The sequence below is a fragment of the Oncorhynchus kisutch genome, linkage group LG25 (assembly GCF_002021735.2).
Source record: "Oncorhynchus kisutch isolate 150728-3 linkage group LG25, Okis_V2, whole genome shotgun sequence".
NCBI lineage: Eukaryota > Metazoa > Chordata > Actinopteri > Salmoniformes > Salmonidae > Oncorhynchus > Oncorhynchus kisutch.
Window position 1 is genome coordinate 10,527,918 of NC_034198.2, and position 21,743 is coordinate 10,549,660.

Consider the following 21,743-nt stretch of genomic DNA (forward strand, 5'->3'; position numbering starts at 1 on the left):
TCTGTTTACTCATGCTAATCAATCTCTTTGTCCTGGTGTAAAGGAGTGTGTGCGTGTGTGTGCGTGTGTGCAATGAAGATGAAAGGAAAGGAGAATCTGTCACAGCGAGATAAGTAGAAATGTGGCCTGTGTCCCAACCTCCCAGCTTGTTAGGTCATCATTCATTCACATAGCAGCGTGGCACCTGTGCTATAGAGAAAGGTGAGAGAAGGTGAAACCCATCCATTGCTTCATTGTGCTCTAGGCTACTGCGGGAGCAGTGGATCCGAGCCAGGTACGAGAGGAACGAGTTTGAGTTCATCGAGAAACAGGAACCATACTCTGCAGGTGAGCTGGCACACACACAAGGTTTGCCTATGCAAAGCTATGGATGCAGAGCTATGCAAAATCAAACCAACAAATAGTCCTTTGAAGATAAACAAAATCCTTTCCCAAGCATCAAGTCAGAACTTTTTTTTTAATCCATTGCACACATAAATGCTTTTTGTGAACTATGAATTTGAAGAACGGATGACGTTGAGGCGTAGAATGAAGGCAGAGTGAGTATGTCTGGCCTTGTATTCTTCCTTGGTGGTTGTTTGTGTTCTTACTAAGCTGAGGCAGACAGTATAAGTGTCAATGTCAGTGAATGACTCATGCTCTTTTTTCATTGCATGAAAGCACCCTCGCTCTTATTGGAGCCAGACTGGACTCTCATTGATTAAAGATGACCTCATCTGTTTACTATGAGATTAAACTTCCTCCTTGGGCACACATGCACACAGTAGTGATTCGCGGGTTGACTCATAACCCGCAGTTATATCCTCAGGGTGGTCAGGTTTAGGGTTATACAATATTGTGTGGATGAAGGGCTTAGGAGGTGCAATAAAGACAGTGCAATAAAAATCCATGAATGTAGAATTCTTGTGCAATTCATATCTATAGGCTACTTTGAGGTTGTTGTTTTTTATCTGGCATTAGCTTTAGGGACTAACTGTATGCGCACCAAATACATGCAGTTTTTTTTGTTCCAGCAGAACATTACTAGGCTACTCTGTAAAGGTATCACGGGATCCGGCAGTCTAACTTAGGTTTTCAGCACCAGAGAACAACCAGTATTAAAATTAAGAACAAAGGTTGTATTTACATATTCTTTTGATTTATTTGCTGTCCAGTGAAATTAGTGCAGGTGAATATTTACAACAGCAGTCCTCCTGATACCTGTAAAGAACGGGCTTATATACCCACAATACCCCGGTGCTCCCGATTGTAGAGAGACCATACCAATGCGCACTTAAAGCGGATACATGAATAGACTATCGCTATAGGCACTAAAAGGGAAATCAAATAGACAGACCTCACCCCAATAAACATACACCATATTTGCTACAGTTATTGGTTAAGCGATACAATAGATCATTGTCAGAGTGTAGCATGAATCCCAAACAGGACTAATCAATGCAATGACAGATTGCGGGAAATACAGAGGTGTGTCGCATCGTCACATACTGTTCGATAGGCCTAAATATGCAATAAGTGAAAACATTTTGAAGAAAAAATGAATTGTTCAATAAATGTTCAAGAGAAAAAAGGGAACTGTGGGTGGTTGCGGGTGAACAAACAGCTGACATGCGCATGACTAACACACATGCATGCACACGCGCACACAAACAGACAAATGTGTGTGTCTGTTTTACTATCCTTGTGAGGACCGAACAGTTGATTCCCGTTCAGAATGCTATTTTCCCTAACCCCTAACCCTTAACCTAACGCTAACCTTAACCCCAACCCCCTAATACTAAAGCTAACCCTAACTCCTAACCCTAAAATAGTATACTTCCATGTGGGTACTGGTGAAATGTTCCCACTTGTCTGAATTCCTTGTTTTACTATCCTTGTGAGGACTTCTGGTCTCAACAGGGATAGTAAAATCAAAAACTCACATACTCCTTTCCTTTCATCTTAATTACACACACACACACACACACACACACACACACACACACACACACACACACACACACACACACAGCTATATCTCTGTGATACATGGGGATGCATTGGGCAGGAGATTTGAATTTGTTTATGTCTATTTGCATCACATAATATTTGCATCATCCAGGGTTAACCCAGGGTTAAAATTAATAGTTCCACGGGTCCTACCCTCATCCAGTCATCTGTCGCCTCGCTACCCTCTTTAAGGCCTTATATGTTCTGTTACCTTTCAGTACCTGTCAAACGTTTGGACACACCTACTCATTCAATGTTTTTGGATTATTCAATGTGAAGACAATAATACTATGAAATAACACATGTGGAATCATGTAGTAACCACGATTCCAACAAATCAAAATATATTTTATATTTGAGGTTCTTCAAATAGCCACCCTTTGCCTTGATGACAGCTTTGCACACTCTTGGCATTCTCTCAACCAGCTTCATGAGGTAGTCACCTGGAATACATTTCAATAAACAGGTGTGCCTTGTTAAAAGTTCATTTGTGGAATTTCTTTCCTTCTTAATGCATTTGAGCCAATCAGTTGTATTGTGACAAGGTAGGGTGGTATACAGAAGATAGCCCTATTTGGTAAAATACCAAGTCCATATTATGGCAAGAACAGTTCAAATAAGCAAAGAGAAACAACAGTCCATCATTACTTTAAGACATGAAGGTCAGTCAATCTGGATAATTTCAAGAACTTTGAAAGTTTCTTCAAGTGAAGTCATAAGAACCATCAAGTGTTATGATGAAACTGGCTCTCATGAGGACCGCCACAGGAAAGGAAGACCCAGAGACACCTCTGGTGCAGAGGATAAGTTCATTAGAGTTAACTGCACCTCAGATTGCAGCCCAAATAAATGCTTCACAGAGTTCAAGTAACAGACACATCACAACATCAATTGTGCAGAGGAGACTGCGTGAAATTTTTACACCTTTATTTAACTAGGCAAGTCAGTTAAGAACAAATTCTTATTTTCAATGACAGCCTAGGAACAGTGGGTTAACTGCCTGTTCAGGGGCAGAACGACAGATTTGTACCTTGTCAGCTCGGGGGTTTGAACTTGCAACCTTCCGGTTACTAGTCCCAACGCTCTAACCACTAGGCTACCCTGCCGCCCCATCAGGCCTTCATGGTCGAATTGCTGCAAAGAAACCACTACTAAAGGACACCAATAAAAAGAAGAGACTTGCTTGGGCCAAGAAACACGAGCAATGGACATTCGACCGGTGAAAATCTGTCCTTTGTTCTGATGATTCCAAATTTTAGATATCTGGTTCCAACCGCTGTGTCTTTGTGAGACGCAGAGTAGGTAAACGGATGATCTCCACATGTGTGGTTCCCACCGTGAAGCATGGAGGAGGAGGTGTGATGTGTGGGGTGCTTTGCTGGTCACACGGTCTGTGATTTATTTAGAATGAAAGTCACACTTAACCAGCATGACCTCAACCCAATTGAAATGGTTTGGGATGAGTTGGACCCCAGAGTGAAGAAAAAGCAGCCAACAAGTACTCAACATAAGTGGGTACTCCTTCAAGACTGTTGGAAAAGCATTCCTCATGAAGCTGGTTGAGAGAATGCCAAGAGTGTGCAAAGCTGTCAAGGCAAAGGGTGGCTACTTTAAAGAATCTCAAATCTAAAATATATTTTGATTTGTTTAACACTTTTTTTTTACTACATGGTTTCATGTGTCCTTTAATCGTTTTGATGTCTTCACTATTATTCTACAATGTAGAAAATAGTAAAATAAAGAAAAACCCTTCAATGAGTAGGCGTGTCCAAACTTTTGACTGGTACTGTGTATCCTTCTGTAGGTGCAGGGAGGGTGGTGGTAAACTAGACTCCCAGTGCTCAATGGCTGTATTGATTCTGCATGCAGAGAAAGGGAGGAGTGGGGCTTGTTATTGATCAATGGTGGTAATGCAAGGTGAATAAATCACGATTAACTGGGAAAAAGAGATGCCAACCTCTGTCACCAGGGGATGGAGAGAGGTAGGAGAAAACAGGGGGACAGATGAGGAAGGAGAGACGTTGGGGGGATTATGGGACTTGAGGGGTGTTGGATGGGATTAGTAGTATGGCATGCATTGATACAGTATATGCGAGTGTGTATGAGATAGATAGATGGGGATACAGTGAACAGAGATTTGTGGGAGGGAGGAGAAAGGAAAATAGAGAAGTGAAGAGAGAAAATGGAGGGGGAGGAGGGAGAAAGAGAGAGAGAGTAAGAGAGAGTTGAAGAGCGTGTGTAGTCTAATGGATTATACACCGTGCTCTGTACTGCCACTTAATGAAACCACTTCCTGTATGTAAGAGGTCCAGAAATAGAGTGGAAGGACTAGTGCTGTGTCATTGACATGTAAAAGAATATACAGTACTTTACCATCAGTGAGGTAATTTTTTTCTTCCTGCATTCTGTTCTATGACTTCCTCTCTCATGGACTCTTTCACCTAAAGCCCCTCTCTGTCTCTTTATCCCTCTCTTTCTGTCTCCCTTTCACTCTCCCTTCATACACTTTGGTATTTCTTGATTACACCAGAGAGTTATTTCAGTTTGTCTGAGTTTGTCTGGTGGGTTTCTATCTGCCCAGGGTACAGAGAGGGGTTTCTATGGAAACGCGGGCGAGACAACGGCCAGTTCCTCAGCCGGAAATTCATCCTGTCAGAACGAGAGGGGGCGCTCAAGTATTTCAACAAGCAGGACGTAAGGCTGGAGTCAACACGTAGTCACATCTGCACATGCTCTCACAAATAAATATAAGCATGTTCCTGGGAAACGTAATCTCCAGCTAACTTATGCTACTAGCTTTCAGGTTAATCATCTCTTTCAAGTTAATCATGAATACTTGTATAGCACGCTATGTGTAGGTGTCCACAAGGAAACTAAAACAAATACCTCAGACTTAATCTCCTTACCTATCTTTTTGTGTTTACTGTAAACATACAGTATGTATTATTCGATGTAACAATTTATACGTATACTGTATTTATGTACCGTACAGTTTGTGTATCTCCCCCAGGCGCGGGACCCCAAGGCAGTGATGAAGATCGAGACTCTCAATGCCACGTTCCAGCCAGCTAAGATAGGCAACCCCTACGGCCTGCAGATTACGTACCTGAGAGACAACAGCACCAGGAACATCTTTGTCTACCACAGCGATTCTAAGGTGAGGCATTATGGGTGACTGTGACAAAAAGGCTGTGTATCCTGGTCCCAGATCTGTTTATACTGGTATAGCCAACTCCTATTGTAATATGTGTAAATGCACGGAATTCTTAGAGATATGTTGCATGATGAATCATCAATTCAATGGTACACCTAATATGGCTGCTGTTACTCATATCAAGGAACACTGATTTACAGCGGTTGCTCCACTAAAAGTTTTGCGATTGTGCTGCAGGACTTAGAGGTAATTTGTGGTTTAGTATGGTACTCTGCGTCATCACTTCATTGCTCCAGACCAGCGCAAGGGGGAGTTAGAGCACTGATTATGCTTTTGGGTCCTCCTGTGTCTAACTGGCAATGAACATAAACCTAAATAGTAACTGATAATTGACTGACGACTTCAGTATTACCTACTAAAACTGTTTTTATTATTTTGCTCTTACTGTAGTACTGTATGCCACTCCCGACCGGTCACGTTGTACAGCGCCTGAGTGGCGCAACGTTCTAAGACACTGCAAGCTGGTTTACAACGGATGCTGGTTCAATACCTGTGCCAGCCTCGGCTGGGAGACCCATTTGTTGATTGTAGGTTTCTCTCCCTCTAAAAACATAAATAAATCATTCTAAATAACAAACTGGCTTTATTTACAAATTAGTAACAATGTCTCACCCCATGTTCAAGAATGGCCTTTTTCCTCTCATTTTACTGTAATGAACACGAGGGGAGGCAGAGAGCTGGTTTCAAGCGCAGGGCGCAGCAGGTGTTTATTGCAAAGGACCACAGGAGGAGGCAGGTAGATGGGTCCAGGGGCAGGCAGAAGGTCATACACAGGGGGTCCAAAAGGGCAACAGTACAGGCAGGGAAAAGGCTAGTAACATGGTCCTAGAGATCAGGCAATATGTGAATAACAGGAAATCCAATAGGCTAAAGTACAGGCAGGGAATAGGCAAAAGGCGCCGTTAGTGAGACAGGCAGAAACTATCATACACGGGAGGAGTAACTCACCAGAAAACCAGCTCTCTGAAAGACGTGTGTCACAAAACAAACGATACCTCACAGTGATGCGGTGCAAAGAACTGAACTAAATAGTGTGTAATAATGACATGCAGGTGTGTGAACAGGTGATCACAATTCAGGTGATTGGGATCTGGAGAGTGTGCTGCGTTCAGGGGATCTAGGTATTTAAGGGTGTGAGTTGAAAGCAGACGTTACATTTACGTTATTTGAAAACAAAATCATCTCCAAAATATTGCGATTATTATTAATTGAGAATTATATAAAAGCCTGTTGGATATTCTCACAGATATATTATTAACCCTGTTATTAGCAGGACAATATATATTGGTCATATTGGTCATGGCTCCTGAGTGGCGCACAATGAGATTGCCTTGCAGTTCTCTAGCTGTATCCACTGAAAGTGTGCAAGGTTCAAGGCACGAGGGTAGGGGGCACGGGATGGGCCGCAGAGCTGCACACAGAAGGCCGACCTAGCCCATGGGGAAGGGAGGAGGAGGGGTGTGGACCTCCACCCCGCCAGACTGGCAACACTAAGGGGCATTGCACTAATAATGGCGCTGACTAGGGAAACGTTCCCGCTGTTCTGTTCTTAGTGCCAGTCTGCACGTTCAAACTAAAACAATGTAACTAATAATGGCATCTTTATGCTTTCATTAATAAAATAATGATAAAATACTCTTTCAAAATGCTGATGTTTATTTAGTTATGGATCCATTACTATGGGAATAAATATCACTGAATTACAGCAATATCCTCCAATCCTCTATATTAAATGATTGGCGGAGAGTCACGTCATATTTTTTGATATACTGTAGGCTTACAGTAGGCGACATGACATAGTGTTGAGTAATGTGCTGTTAAAAGTGGTGTAGGTCTTATTTATTTAAATATTGAAGTTAGAAGCAATTGGATTTGAAGCAATAGCCTACAACTATTTTAGCACCATATCGCGCTGCTCTGAGACAAGCATGGGGACTGGTCTTGATAAATCAATGAGATTTTTATTTTCACAGAATCTCTGTTTGGGTATATGTTAGTCAGTTAAGAACAAATTCTTATTTACAAGGACAGGCTACTCCTTCCTCCCCGTCGGGGAATTGAACCCCAGTCTTGTACGGTTCTGCTTTTCTTTTCTTAGTCAACCTTGTGTTCTGGTTTCTTTGTGTTCTGGAACGTAGCCCTGTCTTTCATTTTTGATCATAGATTTTTTAAATCTTTTTATTTTACAACACATTTTTCAGGTCTCCCGCGTGCCCGCATTCTTTTGTACAGCTACTATTGAAGGCTATCAAATGCTCCTCTGGTGGTCAAACTAGCACTAACTAGCATTAATGGTACCAGTGGCTCACACTTAAATAACGTGCCATAGAATTCTGAGGCCCCATACAAGCTGCGCCGCAGTATACTGCAACTTTTAAAGGACGAACCACTGTAGTCTGTTCAACTAAGAGTCTCTAGTAGATATGGGCTGTTCTGGATAACCGAGGGAGAGTGGAAATAAACATGTCTAGATATCTATTTCATCAGTAGACGTGTTCTTCACTGTGACAGCAGTACTCGTCATCCTACCGTGTAAGCTGGCTAGAGGAATTTGGAGGGGGTTGCAGTCACACACAGAGTTGCTGGCTGGCAGGCTGTTTTTCTCTGAGGGTTTACTGCTGTGCACACAGGTGACCATCTCTCTCAGTAGCAATTCACCCTTGTCTGTGGGTTAGGATGAAAGGCACAGTGTGTACAGCCTCCTCAGCTGGTTAACAGACAAGATAGCAAGCTTGAACAGAACAGTAATATTAAAGCTGTCTTGTTGTGATATAATACCTTGATCACGTCTCGTAATGTTCCATACTGTAGCAGGTTTACGGTCTTCTCGTTGCAGGGATGACTCTGAATAAGGCATGTATCTGACTAGCTCTGACTAGGATGCTTTTGTGTCTTTTGTTTTGGTAGGAAATGGTGGACTGGTTCAACGCTATCAGAGCTGCCAGGTTCCATTACCTTCAGGTGGCCTTCCCTGGAGCCAGTGATGAGGAGGTGAGGCCACAACGTATATTTAGCAATGAGTATTACCACAATTTAACACAATTAAACAAACACTTTTCTCTCTTGTCTTTGCCTTCAGCTGGTGCCCAAACTGACACGTAGCTTCATGAAAGAGGGCTTCATGGAGAAGACAGGCCCAAAGCACACAGAGGGCTTTAAGAAAAGGTGGTTCACCATGGACGACAGGAGACTCATGTACTTCAAAGATCCTCTGGTGAGGAGAAAGACACACCCTGCCCTAAAACAACTGATCCATTCTGAATGAACCCTACTTGTCATAACTTTCTATTCTGTGGCGTACAGCATACTTTATTCTCTGATATCTCTCTCTGATCTCTCTCACGCTCTCTTTCCCCCCCACCGCCTCTCCCCCCTCCTCTCTCAGGACGCCTATGCAAGGGGAGAGGTGTTCATCGGCAGTAAAGAGAACAGCTACACTGTGCTCCCAGGCCTTCCCCCCTCAACACAGGGCTACCACTGGAACCATGGCATCACCATAGTAACGCCAGACAGGAAGTTCCTGTTTGCCTGCGAGACGGAGGCGGAGCAGAGGGACTGGATCGCTGCCTTCCAGAGGGTCATCAACAGACCCATGAGACCCCAAGAGTACGCAGGTAAGTCATGAGGCTGAATTACATGCATGCCCGAGCCCGTACTGGAGTTGTAGCGATGAGACAAGATAGTAGCTACTAAAACAATTGGATACCACGAAATTGGAGAGAAAAAGGGGTAAGAAAAAAAAGAAAAGAGAAAAAAGACAATTAACCATGGGAAATGCGTCCTCCATTCGCTATTGTATAAATGACATGTATTTTTTTCCCCATGCTCCTGTTTCCGAGACAGGTGCATGGTTACGGTCCATTAAATCAAACCTCATTTCACACACATATTATACGTAAAGACAACATTTAAATCAAGAATAGTCTGATGGGTGACAATATTAGACTATCAGTTGTGAATGATGCCCAGCTTGTGCATTAAGGCAAGAAGCGCATACCTTTTCAAATCATAGTCCCCTGCATGTATCCTAAACCATAGGTCTATATGTTTTGATAAGGATTGTATTGCAACTAAAGTGGCCAAATAACTTGTTAAAATGAAGCACATTAATCTTCTTTATAACTGGTGTAGAGCCTAACTGGTATGTATACATAAGCAGCGCGTGAGTTTCAAGTTTGGGGAAGATCATTTTCACCATAAAAATGCACCTTTATAATAAAGCATTACACGCATAATCACATTTGCCATCACTTTTGAGAACAGTGTTTTCTTCTAATTGATTGAATAATGGAACATTCGCGCTTATTGCTTTAACCTTCAGCTTCATATGCAAGTGGTTGTATTCATTTGGGATCTACAGCATCCCACAACTGTCTCAGAGTATGTTTGGAATATTTATTTATTGCACAGAAGCACAAGTTGACCAATAAGAATAGGTCAACTTTTGTACAATGGGGGATAGTAGATTGAAATAAGCAATTGCTTTTGCTGTTCGTCAGGCCTACTCATCTTGTTGGCTGATGAAATGTAGGATAAATGTGGACAGTTCTAACATCTTCAATATGCGCCTCGGAATTCAATAAGAGGGAAGCGCGCAGATGTGTCCCAGATGTGTCTGACTCCATTCACTTGAAGCCTACTACTTAGCTGAAATGCCTGTGAAAAGGACACGATCACGGGCTTTAGCTACAGTTGTCTGGAAGTTTATATACACTTAGGTTGGAGTCATTTCAACCACTCCACAAATGTCTTGTTAACAAACTATAGTTTGGGCAAGTCGGTTAGGACATAATAGTAGTAATAATAATAATAATAATAATAATAGTACTTTTCCCAACAATTGTTTACATACAGATTATTTCACCTATAATTCACTGTATCACAATTCCAGTGGGTCAGAAGTTTACATACACTAAGTTGACTATGCCTTTAAATAGCTTGGAAAATTCCATAAAATTATGTAATGGCTTTAGAAGCTTCTGATAGGCTAATTTACATATTTTGAGTCAATTGGAGGTGTACCTGTGGATGTATTTCAAGGCCTACCTTCCTCTTTGCTTGACATCATGGGAAAATCAAAAGAAATCAGCCAAGACCTCAGACAAAAATTATAGACGTCCACAAGTCTGGTTCATCCTTGGGAGCAATTTCCAAACGCCTGAAGGTACCACGTTCATCTGTACAAACAATAGTACGCAAGTATAAACACCAGCTGTCATACCGCTCAGGAAGGATACGCGTTCTGTCTCCTAGAGATGAACGTACTTTGGTGCGAAAAGTGCAAATCAATCCCATAACAATAGCAAAGGACCTTGTAAAGATGCTGGAGGAAACCGGTACAAAAGTATTTATATCCACAGTAAAATGAGTCCTATATTGACATAACCTGAAAGACCGCTCAGCAAGGAAGTAGCCACTGCTCCAAAACGCCATATAAAAGACTACGGTTTGCAACTGCACATGGGGACAAAGATCATACTTTTTGGAGAAATGTCCTCTGGTCTGATGAAACAAAAATAGAACTGTTTGGCCATAATGAGCATTGTTATGTTTGAAGGAAAAAGGGGGAGGCTTGCAAACCAAAGAACATCATCCCAACCGTGAAGTACGGGGGTGGCAGCATCATGTTGTGGGGGTGCTTTGCTGCAGGAGGGACTGGTGCACTTCACAAAATACAAAATAGGCATCATGAGGCAGGAAAATTATGTGGATATATTGAAGCAACATCTCAAGACATAAGTCAGGAAGTTAAAGCTTGGTCGCAAATTGGAAATTCGATGCCCGGTGAGAATATTATCAAGTGCTCGTGAAATTGTGAATGAGAGACTGATGAAATGAGTGAAGCTTGTGGCTTTTTTTCAAATCATCACTAGAGTCCCATCATGCAGCCTTAGAATGTATTAAAATCTTAACATATAGGCCAACGTTTGTATCACAACTAAAGTTGCATAAATAACTAAAGTTGCATAAAAAGCATATAGGACTGGTTTCTTTGTGAACCGCTCAATACAGAATAGCCACATGTACGCACTTCCATTGAAATCGTTTAGAGAAAATATTCTTTCTATTTTATGTTCAATTGTATTCTTCATACTATAAAATAATTTGTAAAATTATGCCACAGAATTCTAAGCAAATCTTGTCTGCTAAATGAACGGGTGTAGCCCACAGCCAAATGGCATAGCCATGTCAGGGTCCAACATAAGAACAACTCGGAGTATGCTATTCTGTTCATTTTAAATGCTATTCTGTTCATTTTTTCATATGATTTTTCTTAAGACCTGTCAAAAATAAATGCTAAATAAATGGATTTATTAGTTAAAAAATTTTTGGGGATGTTTTAAAGATCTGCGTCCGTGGCTTGGAGGCTATGCGTGGAAGCCAGGAGAAGCTAAATGCATTTATGCTCATTAACGGTCGATTACCATGAGTCCGGGCAGTTATTTTCATGACAATCACCGGCTGCCACAGCCTTACTCTTGAGGAGTATGCATGTATACAGATATTGCATCTTTGCAATAATATTTGCAGGCTATGTACAACCCCCAATTGAACTAGTCAAGGTCTCACAAGCAGTTGCTTGGCTGAAGCCAATGTTTTATGGCAGGGCTAAAACAAAAACCTGCACACCGGGTAACTCCCTAGCACCAGCATTGGTATTAATCACTATAATTATAGATTGATGGTGTGTTTTTAGAGGCAGTCCAAAGCAAGGTAATGAGTGATTGCCTGTTTATGTACTGTACTGTGCCTATATGCCTTTCTGTGATTGTATCTCTATGTTGTGGTAACACTTACTGGTTTTCTGCTCTTCACTGTGCAGTGGAGGCCCATTTCAAACACAAGCCCTGAGACTGGAGCTAGAGCTGTCACTCTACTGGTCAGCTCAAGTCCCACCAAGAACAGAACAGACAGGATTTCTCTGCAGAGACCCCAGAATAACACAAGTCTCTACTGTACCTGGAGCGAAGGAACGAGATGATAGAGATGGAAGAAATATATCAGAGAGGAGAGAGAAAAACAATAAAAGGTCTTACATCTCAACCTCTTCTGAACCTGATGCCTAAACCGGGGGTTAGAGGTCAGGGGTCAGGGGATTTGAGAGTAGAGAAAATAACACTGAAATATCAATTCCCCTGCTGCCGCTCTCCACATAGACTCTTCCACACTGCGACCCCGCTCTTAGTGTTGTGAGTGGTTCCTCCCTTGTTGTATACTAATGAGTCATGTTCACTCTGTTTGTTGAGAGCAGTACTGTAAATGTAATTTATTGATTGGACAGTTTTGATGACAGTGGATTTATGCAATTTCTCTGATTGTTCTAAACGTATGCTTTTAGACAGGGTTATACACATCTCGTGGCTGTTTATTTTGAAATATAAATGTGAATGTAAATATTTTGTTACTTCATGCAACAGGGTTGTAATTGATTTAATATTAACTGATTCAATCAAATTGTGTTTATCATTGAAAGACACTAGATGGCACTCTAGGCCATTGTAATACATCATGATGTGCATTGTCATTCTATTGGTCTGCCGCTGTAATAAACTCGACAGGGATCCAAGCTGAGAACAATCCCGCTGACCGTGTCTCCTTTACTTCGGATTGTTATTATCAAATAAGTAATGCATTTGGTTTTCATCAACCACTGGGCTCCCTCTCTCTCTCAAGGTTATCTTTACTCTCTCTCTCGCGCGCGCGCGCATGGGGTCCCAAAATGGTTCCGCACAAATTGACGCTAGAAAATGAAGGGAACTCCACTTTATACCCTGTGTTCGTATTCACTCAATTTAAGGTCCAGCAGGGCTGTCCCAATGCATAATTACATCAAAATGCATTTTAATAGTGTAAAAGGCCCTTAGTTGACACTCAAATGTTGTATTATACATTATACCCATTTGAAGAGAGAACAATTAATTTGTTTGATCAAATTTGAATCCAGTTTAATTTCCAGTTTAATTTCAGGGTTCGGAAACCAAGTCTCCCTAATGTGTGCGGGTGTGCCTGTGTTTGTTTGTGCGCCCGTGTGTGTTCTCGTAGTATGCATGCGTGCAGAACGGATAGGGGCCACCCTCCGAAGCTGTGTGCTTCTCTGTGCTAACTGATGCTGGGACAGAGACAGACACACAGCTGCCGTTAGAGGTGGCGGTTGGAGAGCTCAGACAGCTGTTGGAATTCCACCCAGGGAGAGTTCTAGTGTTAAGCCTGGGCTGGATGGACACTCTGAGGCAGGCAGTTGTGAAGTGTGGAGGACCATATCAATACGGGCTGGAGTGTGTTGACCGTATGCACAAACACCCACACGAGGAGCATGATAATGGCTGTGCAGCTTACACATGCCCACAGACCTGTTATTGTGTGTAATTAAAAGTTCACAACAGTTCAATTATGTAATAAATAGTTATGGTAACATTGTAATGGTGAGATGTGGTAGAGCGTTGATTCTTGTCAATTGGTGTGTCTGTGCGGGCATGTGATTATCTCTGTTTATTTGTTTGCGTAACTATAAGGACATGCTCCCGTCATGTCTCCATACATACAGTATGTGTCTGTTCTGTGAACTGCGTGCCTTTCCTGTGAACTTCCAGTAAATTGAACCACATTCACATCTCGGTTCCACATGGCGGGAAATCCTTGAGGGATACTCCTCCGTGTGTGTCTCTGTGTGTGTGTTGGGAGGTTAGGATTAAGAGCTTCAGAGGGGGTCAGGCTCATGGCGCTGCAGCCCAATCGTCATAGCAACAGCTGGGACACAGTCGCACATGCTACCTTCACTCTTTCCTTCCCTCTCTCTTTCTGACACCTTTTTCTCCCTTCCTCCCTCAGTTTTCTGTAATCTCACTGACTTTAGGGTTCACATCTGCTTCTGCCATCAAGGCGAAGTAAATTAACATCTTTATCTATTGGTAATACAGTATATTTTTTTATTTAAACACTTAGATTTTATTCATATGAAATAGTATGCTGCAAATGTACATGTACTGAATATATATAAAAGCGGGTATAGCATATGAGTGACTTGGCAGATTTTTTTGTCAGGCATCGAGACAGGCCATCCCTCTGTCTGCGAGATGGGGACTACATGCTTTTCCCAAGGACTGGCGCCAAAGCAACGTGCTGTGGTTGACCTCGGGCACCGCGGTGGAGTTTCACGGTTGCTCTGTTTCTGGCATTGTGAACCATCGCAGACCACTCCAGACCACTCCAAGGCAAAGTTATTTCTCTTTTATAGGGATCAGAGTGGTCCAACCGGCCAACACGACTGGGGATTGAAGAACAGTTGATACACCCCAAAGGGTCAAAGGGCACTATTTTTGGTTGAAATGAGATGTGTAAAATATCTGTGGGAACATCAACGTCTTGGAACCTCCTTAGTCTTTCTATTGATGAATTTGTAGAAAATAGAAGCCATTACTTAGATTGAACAATAGAAATGGGCCTGCAGTTCGAACAACTGTTATTCATCCCTTTGTCATTGTTGCACTGCACAGGAACAACTTGCCAGTAGCATCCTGTTATTTTGAGACAGAGAATACCACATAGACAAGATCAGGGCGAAACGTGTACCTCATCACTTGCGTCAGTAGAGGTTTTAGGTCTAATTGACTGTTGTAAGTCTATTACATTGCTGCCCCAGTCTGTTTCAAGTTAGAGGTAATAATTTAGTGATGAGTCTAACCCAATCAGCTGGTGTCTCATGTTGGAAAATCCTAAAGGACGGCTACAGAGAAGGCACAAATCTAATGAAAAGTCCCTGGATAAACCCACACACACAAGGGATCCCTTTCACTGCTTAAAATTGTATGAACCACTTATAAGCTTTAACTTCTAATAGCTGTAATGAAAATGAGAAAGATATCAGTAACTTTATAAACATGTTTCAAAATAATTATGGAGACTAATTGAACAGAACTTAACGTGAACAGAACTTGACATGGAAGGAAATTAGATAACATACGAAGCTGCTGTCTGAAAGGTGTAACTGGGATTTGTAGGTGATTGAACAGTAACCCATAATTGGTTGATTTTCCCATGCATAGTCTTAGCAGAATTTCAACTGCCTCTGTGTGTTTTTACCAATCCAAAAGAGGTGGAACTGCCTACCCACCTGTACAGTATATATGACCATTTGTGTGGCGAATCACAGTGCGAGTCAGGTCTCCTGATGTGTCCCTCCACACTACTCTGCCCCTCCATCCTGGCTCCAGATCCCCGTGGCATCATGGGTAAGTCAATGTTAGTTCTGTCTGGCAGCTTGTTGTCGTTGGCGCCCCGGCAGGCCAGGCTAACTCCAGTAGACACTAACTCAGTGAAACTCACCAGATATTTTCACCATTCAGGAAGTAATTAAAAGTGGGTGGAACCCCAAATCCTCAGCCATCATTTCTGTAGTGAAGCCCAGGGGCAGAAACATAGGGCATTTAGCATGGCCTGAGAGTAAATATAGCAAACTATGAGCCAGGTACAGTATACAGTGGGGCAGAAAAGTATGTAGTCAGCCACCAATTGTGCAAGTTCTCCCACTTAAAAAGATGAGCGAGGCCTGTAATTTTCATCATAGGTACACTACAACTATGACAGACAAAATTAGAGAAAGAAATCCAGAAAATCACATTGTAGGATTTTTAATGAATTTATTTGCAAATTATGGTGGAAAATAAGTATTTGGTCAATAACAAAAGTTTATCTCAATACTTTGTTATATACCCTTTGTTGGCAATGACAGAGGTCAAACGTTTTCTGTAAGTCTTCACAAGATTTTCACACACTGTTGCTGGTATTTTGACCCATTCCTCCATGCAGATCTCCTCTAGAGAGGTGATGTTTTGGGGCTGTTGCTGGGCAACACGGACTTTCAACTCCCTCCAAAGATTTTCTATAGGGTTGAGATCTGGAGACTGGCTAGGCCACTCCAGGACCTTGAAATGCTTCTTACGAAGCCACTCCTTCGTTGCCCGGGCAGTGTGTTTGGGATCATTGTCATGCTGAAAGACCCAGCCACGTTTCATCTTCAATGCCCTTGCTGATGGAAGGAGGTTTTCACTCAAAATCTCACGATACATGGCCTCATTTATTATTTCCTTTACACGGATCAGTCGTCCTGGTCCCTTTGCAGAAAAACAGCCCCAAAGCATGATGTTTCCACCCCCATGCTTCACAGTAGGTATCATGCTCTTTGGATGCAACTCAGCATTCTTTGTCCTCCAAACACGACAAGTTGAGTTTTTACCAAAAAGTTATATTTTGGTTTCATCTGACCATATGACATTCTCCCAATCTTCTTCTGGATCATCGAAATGCTCTCTAGCAAACTTCAGACGGGCCTGGACATGTACTGGCTTAAGCAGGGGGACACGTCTGGCACTGCAGGATTTGAGTCCCTGGCGGCGTAGTGTGTTACTGATGGTAGGCTTTGTTACTTTGGTCCCAGCTCTCTGCAGGTCATTCGCTAGGTCCCCCCGTGTGGTTCTGGGATTTTTGCTCACCGTTCTTGTGATCATTTTGACCCCACAGGGTGAGTTCTTGCGTGGAGCCCCAGATCGAGGGAGATTATCAGTGGTCTTGTATGTCTTCCATTTCCTAATAATTGATTTCTTCAAACCAAGCTGCTTACCTATTGCAGATTCAGTCTTCCCAGCCTGGTGCAGGTCTACAATTTTGTTTCTGGTGTCCTTTGACAGCTCTTTGGTCTTGGCCATAGTGGAGTTTGGAGTGTGACTGTTTGAGGTTGTGGACAGGTGTCTTTTATACTGATAACAAGTTCAAACAGGTGCCATTAAGACAGGTAATGAGTGGAGGAAGAGGAACCTCTTAAAGAAGGTGTGTGAGAGCCAGAAATCTTGCTTGTTTGTAGGTGACCAAATACTTATTTTCCACCATAATTTCTAAATAAATTCATAAAAAATCCTACAATGTGATTTTCTGGATTTTTTTTCTCATAGTTGAAGTGTACCTATGATGAAAATTACAGGCCTCTCTCATCTTTTAAGTGGGAGAACTTGCACAATTGGTGGCTGACTAAATACTTTTATGCCCCACTGTATCTGTAAAAAAAATATTTTTTTTAAAGAAGTTTGTTAATAGTTAATAGCTATGTTGGTCTAGGTATAGTGTCTGTTATTCACTGGATGATCAATCTATTCCAGTTGGACAGGTGATGGTGGTGATTCATGCATAATTTGTATAGCCAAACTCCTGTTATTATGCAATGCATCCTGATTAATTCTGTCAGTAACTCTTAACACTGTCTCCATTCTCTATCCTCATCCCTATCTCTCTAGTTGAGTTTCTGCTAAAATGTCCTGGCAAACAATAGGCAGGACAGTCTGAGTTACAGCATACTGGTGGCTATACATTTAAATCTGTTCTCACAAAAAAAATGAGCATTCCGCTCACAAGCCACCCACATCCCATCTGTTCTGATCAGCTTCCCTGCGATAAATTCTTCTCATACTCTGTTGCTTGTTGGTGCCTTTGGTAATGATGCAGTTTTTATTTCTCAGTCCAATTAATTTCTCTCTCTTTCCCCAGATGAAGGGAGACAAAGGATCTTTCAACAAAGTAATTGCTCATTAAAATTCAGAGCTTTTTGTCTGTGTCACGCGTTCACACGCAAGCACACGCTCGCAAACCCACACACGCACGCTTCTCACTCATGCATGCACACACTCACACACACACACACACACACACACACACACACACACACACACACACACACACACACACACACACACACACACACACACACAAACACACTTGGTAGTATGCCCACTCTCAGTAACTGCATGGCAAGCATCCATCTTGTCTTCAAGAAACTGCCCAACTACTTATAAACATTAAGTTTATATGTCATTTGCAAAAATATTCTTAACAGCAAGAAACAGGTGTGTGGGCCAACGTATTTAACGGCTCTGCATGAGTTCAAACAGTGGGTTTTGACCAGAGGCAGCGCCTCCTCTTGACAACGCTTCGCTCCGCTTGAAATGTGCACGAAGTAGAGAAGTGCTGAACTTTTCCTACCACTCCGCTAGCAGGGTTTCGCCGCTCACCTTCCCACAATCCCCCACAAATTTCTCTGCGTGCCCTTGTTGAAAATGAATGAGGGAGGAACTTCTCCTAACCAAATTCGTTGTTGGTGAAAACACTCTGCAATGCAGTTATTTAATCGTAAAGGTAAATATAAAACAGCATAAATGCGCACAAAATTCATCAAGCATTTACAAGCACCGGTTATAAATGATATTAGCTGGTTTTCATAGAGCCGGCATACAAATAATCTAGTCGACATATCAAGTATAAAGTCCAATAACCAAACCTGGATTGCCCTTTGGGCAGTCTCTCCATGTTTTTTTTTTGTAGTTGCCTTTTCAGAAAGACAAGCCATTTTGGCCTTCATCCACACAGAACTGCTGTGCTGGAATGGACATGTCAACCTTTGAAGAAGACAAGTGCAGCAGATGCTCAGGGCTTAGCGGTCCATGCTATATGACGAGCATGGTGGTTCCTGTCCTCAGTCCAGCTGTCCAGTCAATCACAGCATATGGTATATCATTTTACTCATTTCCTTCAACCCTGAAATCTTGTCATCTCGATTTGTAGGAAACAGAACTGAACACCTGTTGCCTTGAGTGAAAGTCCCCGGCACTTTTTCTGACAAGGAATGGAACTGCACTGGAGTGATGAACAGTAACTAAGAAGTGGAATTACTATTCATTTGGTGCATTTGTTAAGCCGGAATGTGCATTCCAATATAAAACATGTTCATATAAAACATAAATACAAACAATAATTACTCAATCTGAGATAAAGAGTTGAACATCAGAAAGGCACATAAAAAGTTAATCTAGAATTGTATTCATTTGTGATTTCGTGGTCAAAACAGAAGTGTGTTCCACATTTTTCCCACAGAAGATTCATGCATGAATGTGGGTAGAGATTCTCTGTCCATTCTGACAAAACCAGCAGGCAGTTGTTCTTAGATCGTGTCCAACCTTGAGCCTTGTTTCATGTCCTCACTAAAACAGCAAAAACAGAAGAAAGCCATATCAGGCACCATAGGCTGTCAATGCTGAGTCTAAGGCCTGGTGAGTGTGGTATAGACCGGCTGCTCCCAATTTGAGGTGGGGCTGTGGGGCGGAGGGATGGCTACGCTGTTGATGAGCGGTTTGCCGTAGGGGTGGCGAGAGGAGTGGAAGTAGGGGTACTGATAGAGACCTGCGGGGTAGCTGGAGTAGGCACTGTAGTAGCTGGGGCTCTGGAGGTCTGCATAGTCACACTGGGGGCTGGGCAGGGAGGAGGAGGATGAGGGGGCGGCTGAGGAGGGGCCGCCTCCAGAGCTGAGGGGGGTGTAGTCGGGGTGGGGTGGCGAGGAGCTGTGGGAGTGCTGGCTGCTGTAGTGGCTGGGACTCAACTGCTCCGTTTTGATCGGCGTTCTGTGGTGAAGGCCATCACTGTTACTAGAAGACGAGGAGGAAGAGGGGAGCGCCGCCTTCGCTCCCGCCCCTTTTGGACCCCAAGGCAAGGCATTGCTGTGGGAGTGGCCGTAGGAGGAGCTGAGGGACCCAGAGGGGGGGTTGGATCCGTGACCCCCATGCCCATGGTCCGGAGGCGCCGGGGCAGAGCTGTGCTTGTTGAGTGGCAGGTACTGGTCGAACTCATGGACGTCAAAGGCATCCATGTTGCTGATGACATCGGTGCTCAGCTCAGAGATGTCCAAGTTGCTGAAGTCAATGTTCTGCCGTCCCCCATCCAGGGGGCGCCGGCCCTCATGTTTCAGCCCAAGATACAGCTCTGTCTTGGGGGTGGTGGGGGGTGTGGGGGGACCATGTGGATGGCCTTCAGAAAAGACACAACAGATGCCTAAACATTAGCTATGGCGTACTAACAAAAGAATGTGCCGGAACACCTGAACCCAGGAGAGATAAGTGTTCATACAAGATCTCAATCAGTAAAAAAAAGACCTGGTGACTGACAAAATGCGTGTTGCTATTGAGTATGGATTGTTCTACATTCTTGCACAAATGTATCAAATATGCTGGGAGATCCACTCACCTGTCTGCTCTGGATGATTATGCCCATTCCCCATAGAGATCAGTCTGGCCAGACCAGGTTCAGCCTTGTACATCTGGCCTGGGTGGAATTGGGCCAGCTCAGCCCCGGAGTCGGAGTTACACTGACCTGGCTTGGTGCTCTTCCTTCTCCGGGGTTGGTATTTGTAGTCAGGGTAGTCTTTCTTGTGTTGCACCCTCAGTCTCTCTGCCTCCTCCATAAATGGCCTCTTCTCGCTTTCAGAGAGCAGGCTGGAAATTGATGACAGGTTGGGTTGAGTTGTGGACTATTATAAGATGCACAATGTTGGATGTCACAGTGAATATCATTACCATCATCATTCTAAACATGCCATGTAAAATTTGGTTCATCATTATGAAATGGCAAAGTTGTGCACACATTTTCATGAAACAATACTAGAAAATAAACTAATAATAAGTATTTTGTAACTTGTCAATCTTCACTGCAGATTTTTGGGTTAGGAGCAAAAAACATTTCCATAGTCCATCTGTGCCATGTTCTATGCGGCACATTAGGTACGCAAATGTGTACTTATACCCCCCTTATAAATATATACAGTCGGTTATCTCTACTGACCGCCAGAGCTTCCCCAAGGTCTTGCTGAGTTCGGCGTTGTGGAGATGCGGGTACTGGTCAGCTAGTTTCCTGCGCGCCGCCTGCGCCCACACCATGAACGCGTTCATCGGCCGCTTCACATGGGGTTTGTTTTTCAGAGACCGGTCTCCTCGTGTAGGCATCGGTACGAGCGACCAGTCGTATCCGTTAAGCACCTGAGACACTGCGTCTCGGATGCACGCGGGAAACCGTTTATCTTCCTTGCTGGTGTCCATTTTTGGGGTTATCCCGTTGCCGGGCGCCTGTCCATCGGAGCCGGTTGGAGAGGACGGGACGTCCGAATCCGAGTCGTCCTGCGACATCGAGCTGGCGGTTCCCGTTGGACTACATGGATGGTCGCTGAATGACTTACTCTTTTCCTCGGTCATGTTCAGTGAAAAATTGCTTTGGTCTATATTAGCTGCCTGTTGATTGTGCCAAATGCGCATTTTACGCACGGAGCCCTGAGTGAGGAACAATTCAAATGTAAAATCCCAAACGCTTGTCTTGATGTTAATTCTTACCTATCACCCTGTTGTAAATTGTCATATTGGTTATAATGTCCAAACTCTGAAATCTCAGTTTGATACTGACACATTTTGTTGTGCTAAGAGAATGTTGTTGGAATCTGGTTGCGTCCTCTCACTCCACCCCTCATATCTTATTGGTTTGTACATACGCTGTAGCTCCACTGATTCCTCCCATTTGTGGGAAATATGAGACAGTGATTTGAAATGTGTGTTATATACATTCTAATAATTCGTTTTGCTGTATAGCCAATGTAAAATTGCTTATATCATTCAGACATTAAAACAGGATACTCGTAAACAAAATGAACTTGGTCAGAATTCCAGCTTTATATTCAGATACA

At 43.0% G+C, this 21,743-nt stretch overlaps 2 protein-coding genes across 3 annotated transcripts in view; one reads left to right on the forward strand and one right to left on the reverse strand.

Moving 5' to 3' along the window:
- The window catches only part of LOC109869969 (arf-GAP with dual PH domain-containing protein 1), a 48,509-nt gene extending 35,726 nt beyond the window's left edge, over positions 1-12,783 (forward strand). The window contains exons 4-10 of one of the 2 annotated variants that reach the window (XM_031805120.1): positions 245-327; positions 4,571-4,683; positions 4,982-5,146; positions 8,111-8,194; positions 8,283-8,417; positions 8,589-8,817; positions 12,027-12,783. In XM_031805120.1, the coding sequence (XP_031660980.1) occupies positions 245-327; positions 4,571-4,683; positions 4,982-5,146; positions 8,111-8,194; positions 8,283-8,417; positions 8,589-8,817; positions 12,027-12,055 (838 nt within the window). In that variant the 3' untranslated portion in view covers positions 12,056-12,783. The remainder of the gene's footprint in view (positions 1-244; positions 328-4,570; positions 4,684-4,981; positions 5,147-8,110; positions 8,195-8,282; positions 8,418-8,588; positions 8,818-12,026) is intronic. The other variant, XM_031805121.1, reaches the window with a different exon arrangement.
- Positions 12,784-18,108: 5,325 nt separating this feature from the next.
- LOC109870601 (transcription factor Sox-8-like) lies at positions 18,109-21,478 on the reverse strand. Its single transcript, XM_020461176.2, has 3 exons — positions 20,855-21,478; positions 20,261-20,508; positions 18,109-20,044 (listed from the first exon to the last, which is right to left on the reverse strand). Exons 1-3 carry the CDS (start codon positions 21,319-21,321, stop codon positions 19,284-19,286), a joined length of 1,476 nt encoding a protein of 491 aa, XP_020316765.1. The 5' UTR covers positions 21,322-21,478; the 3' UTR covers positions 18,109-19,283.
- Between the last annotated feature and the right edge of the window lie 265 nt (positions 21,479-21,743).

Bases quoted from the DNA above. Each gene is read 5' to 3' on its own strand.
- LOC109870601 (XM_020461176.2), bottom strand. From the start codon at position 21,321: ATGCGCATTTGGCACAATCAACAGGCAGCTAATATAGACCAAAGCAAT. The intron at 20,509-20,854 runs GTCAGTAGAGAT...ATCAATTTCCAG, and splicing joins ACCTTGGGGAAGCTCTGGCG to CCTGCTCTCTGAAAGCGAGA. The intron at 20,045-20,260 runs GTGAGTGGATCT...TCTTTTCTGAAG, and splicing joins TAATCATCCAGAGCAGACAG to GCCATCCACATGGTCCCCCC.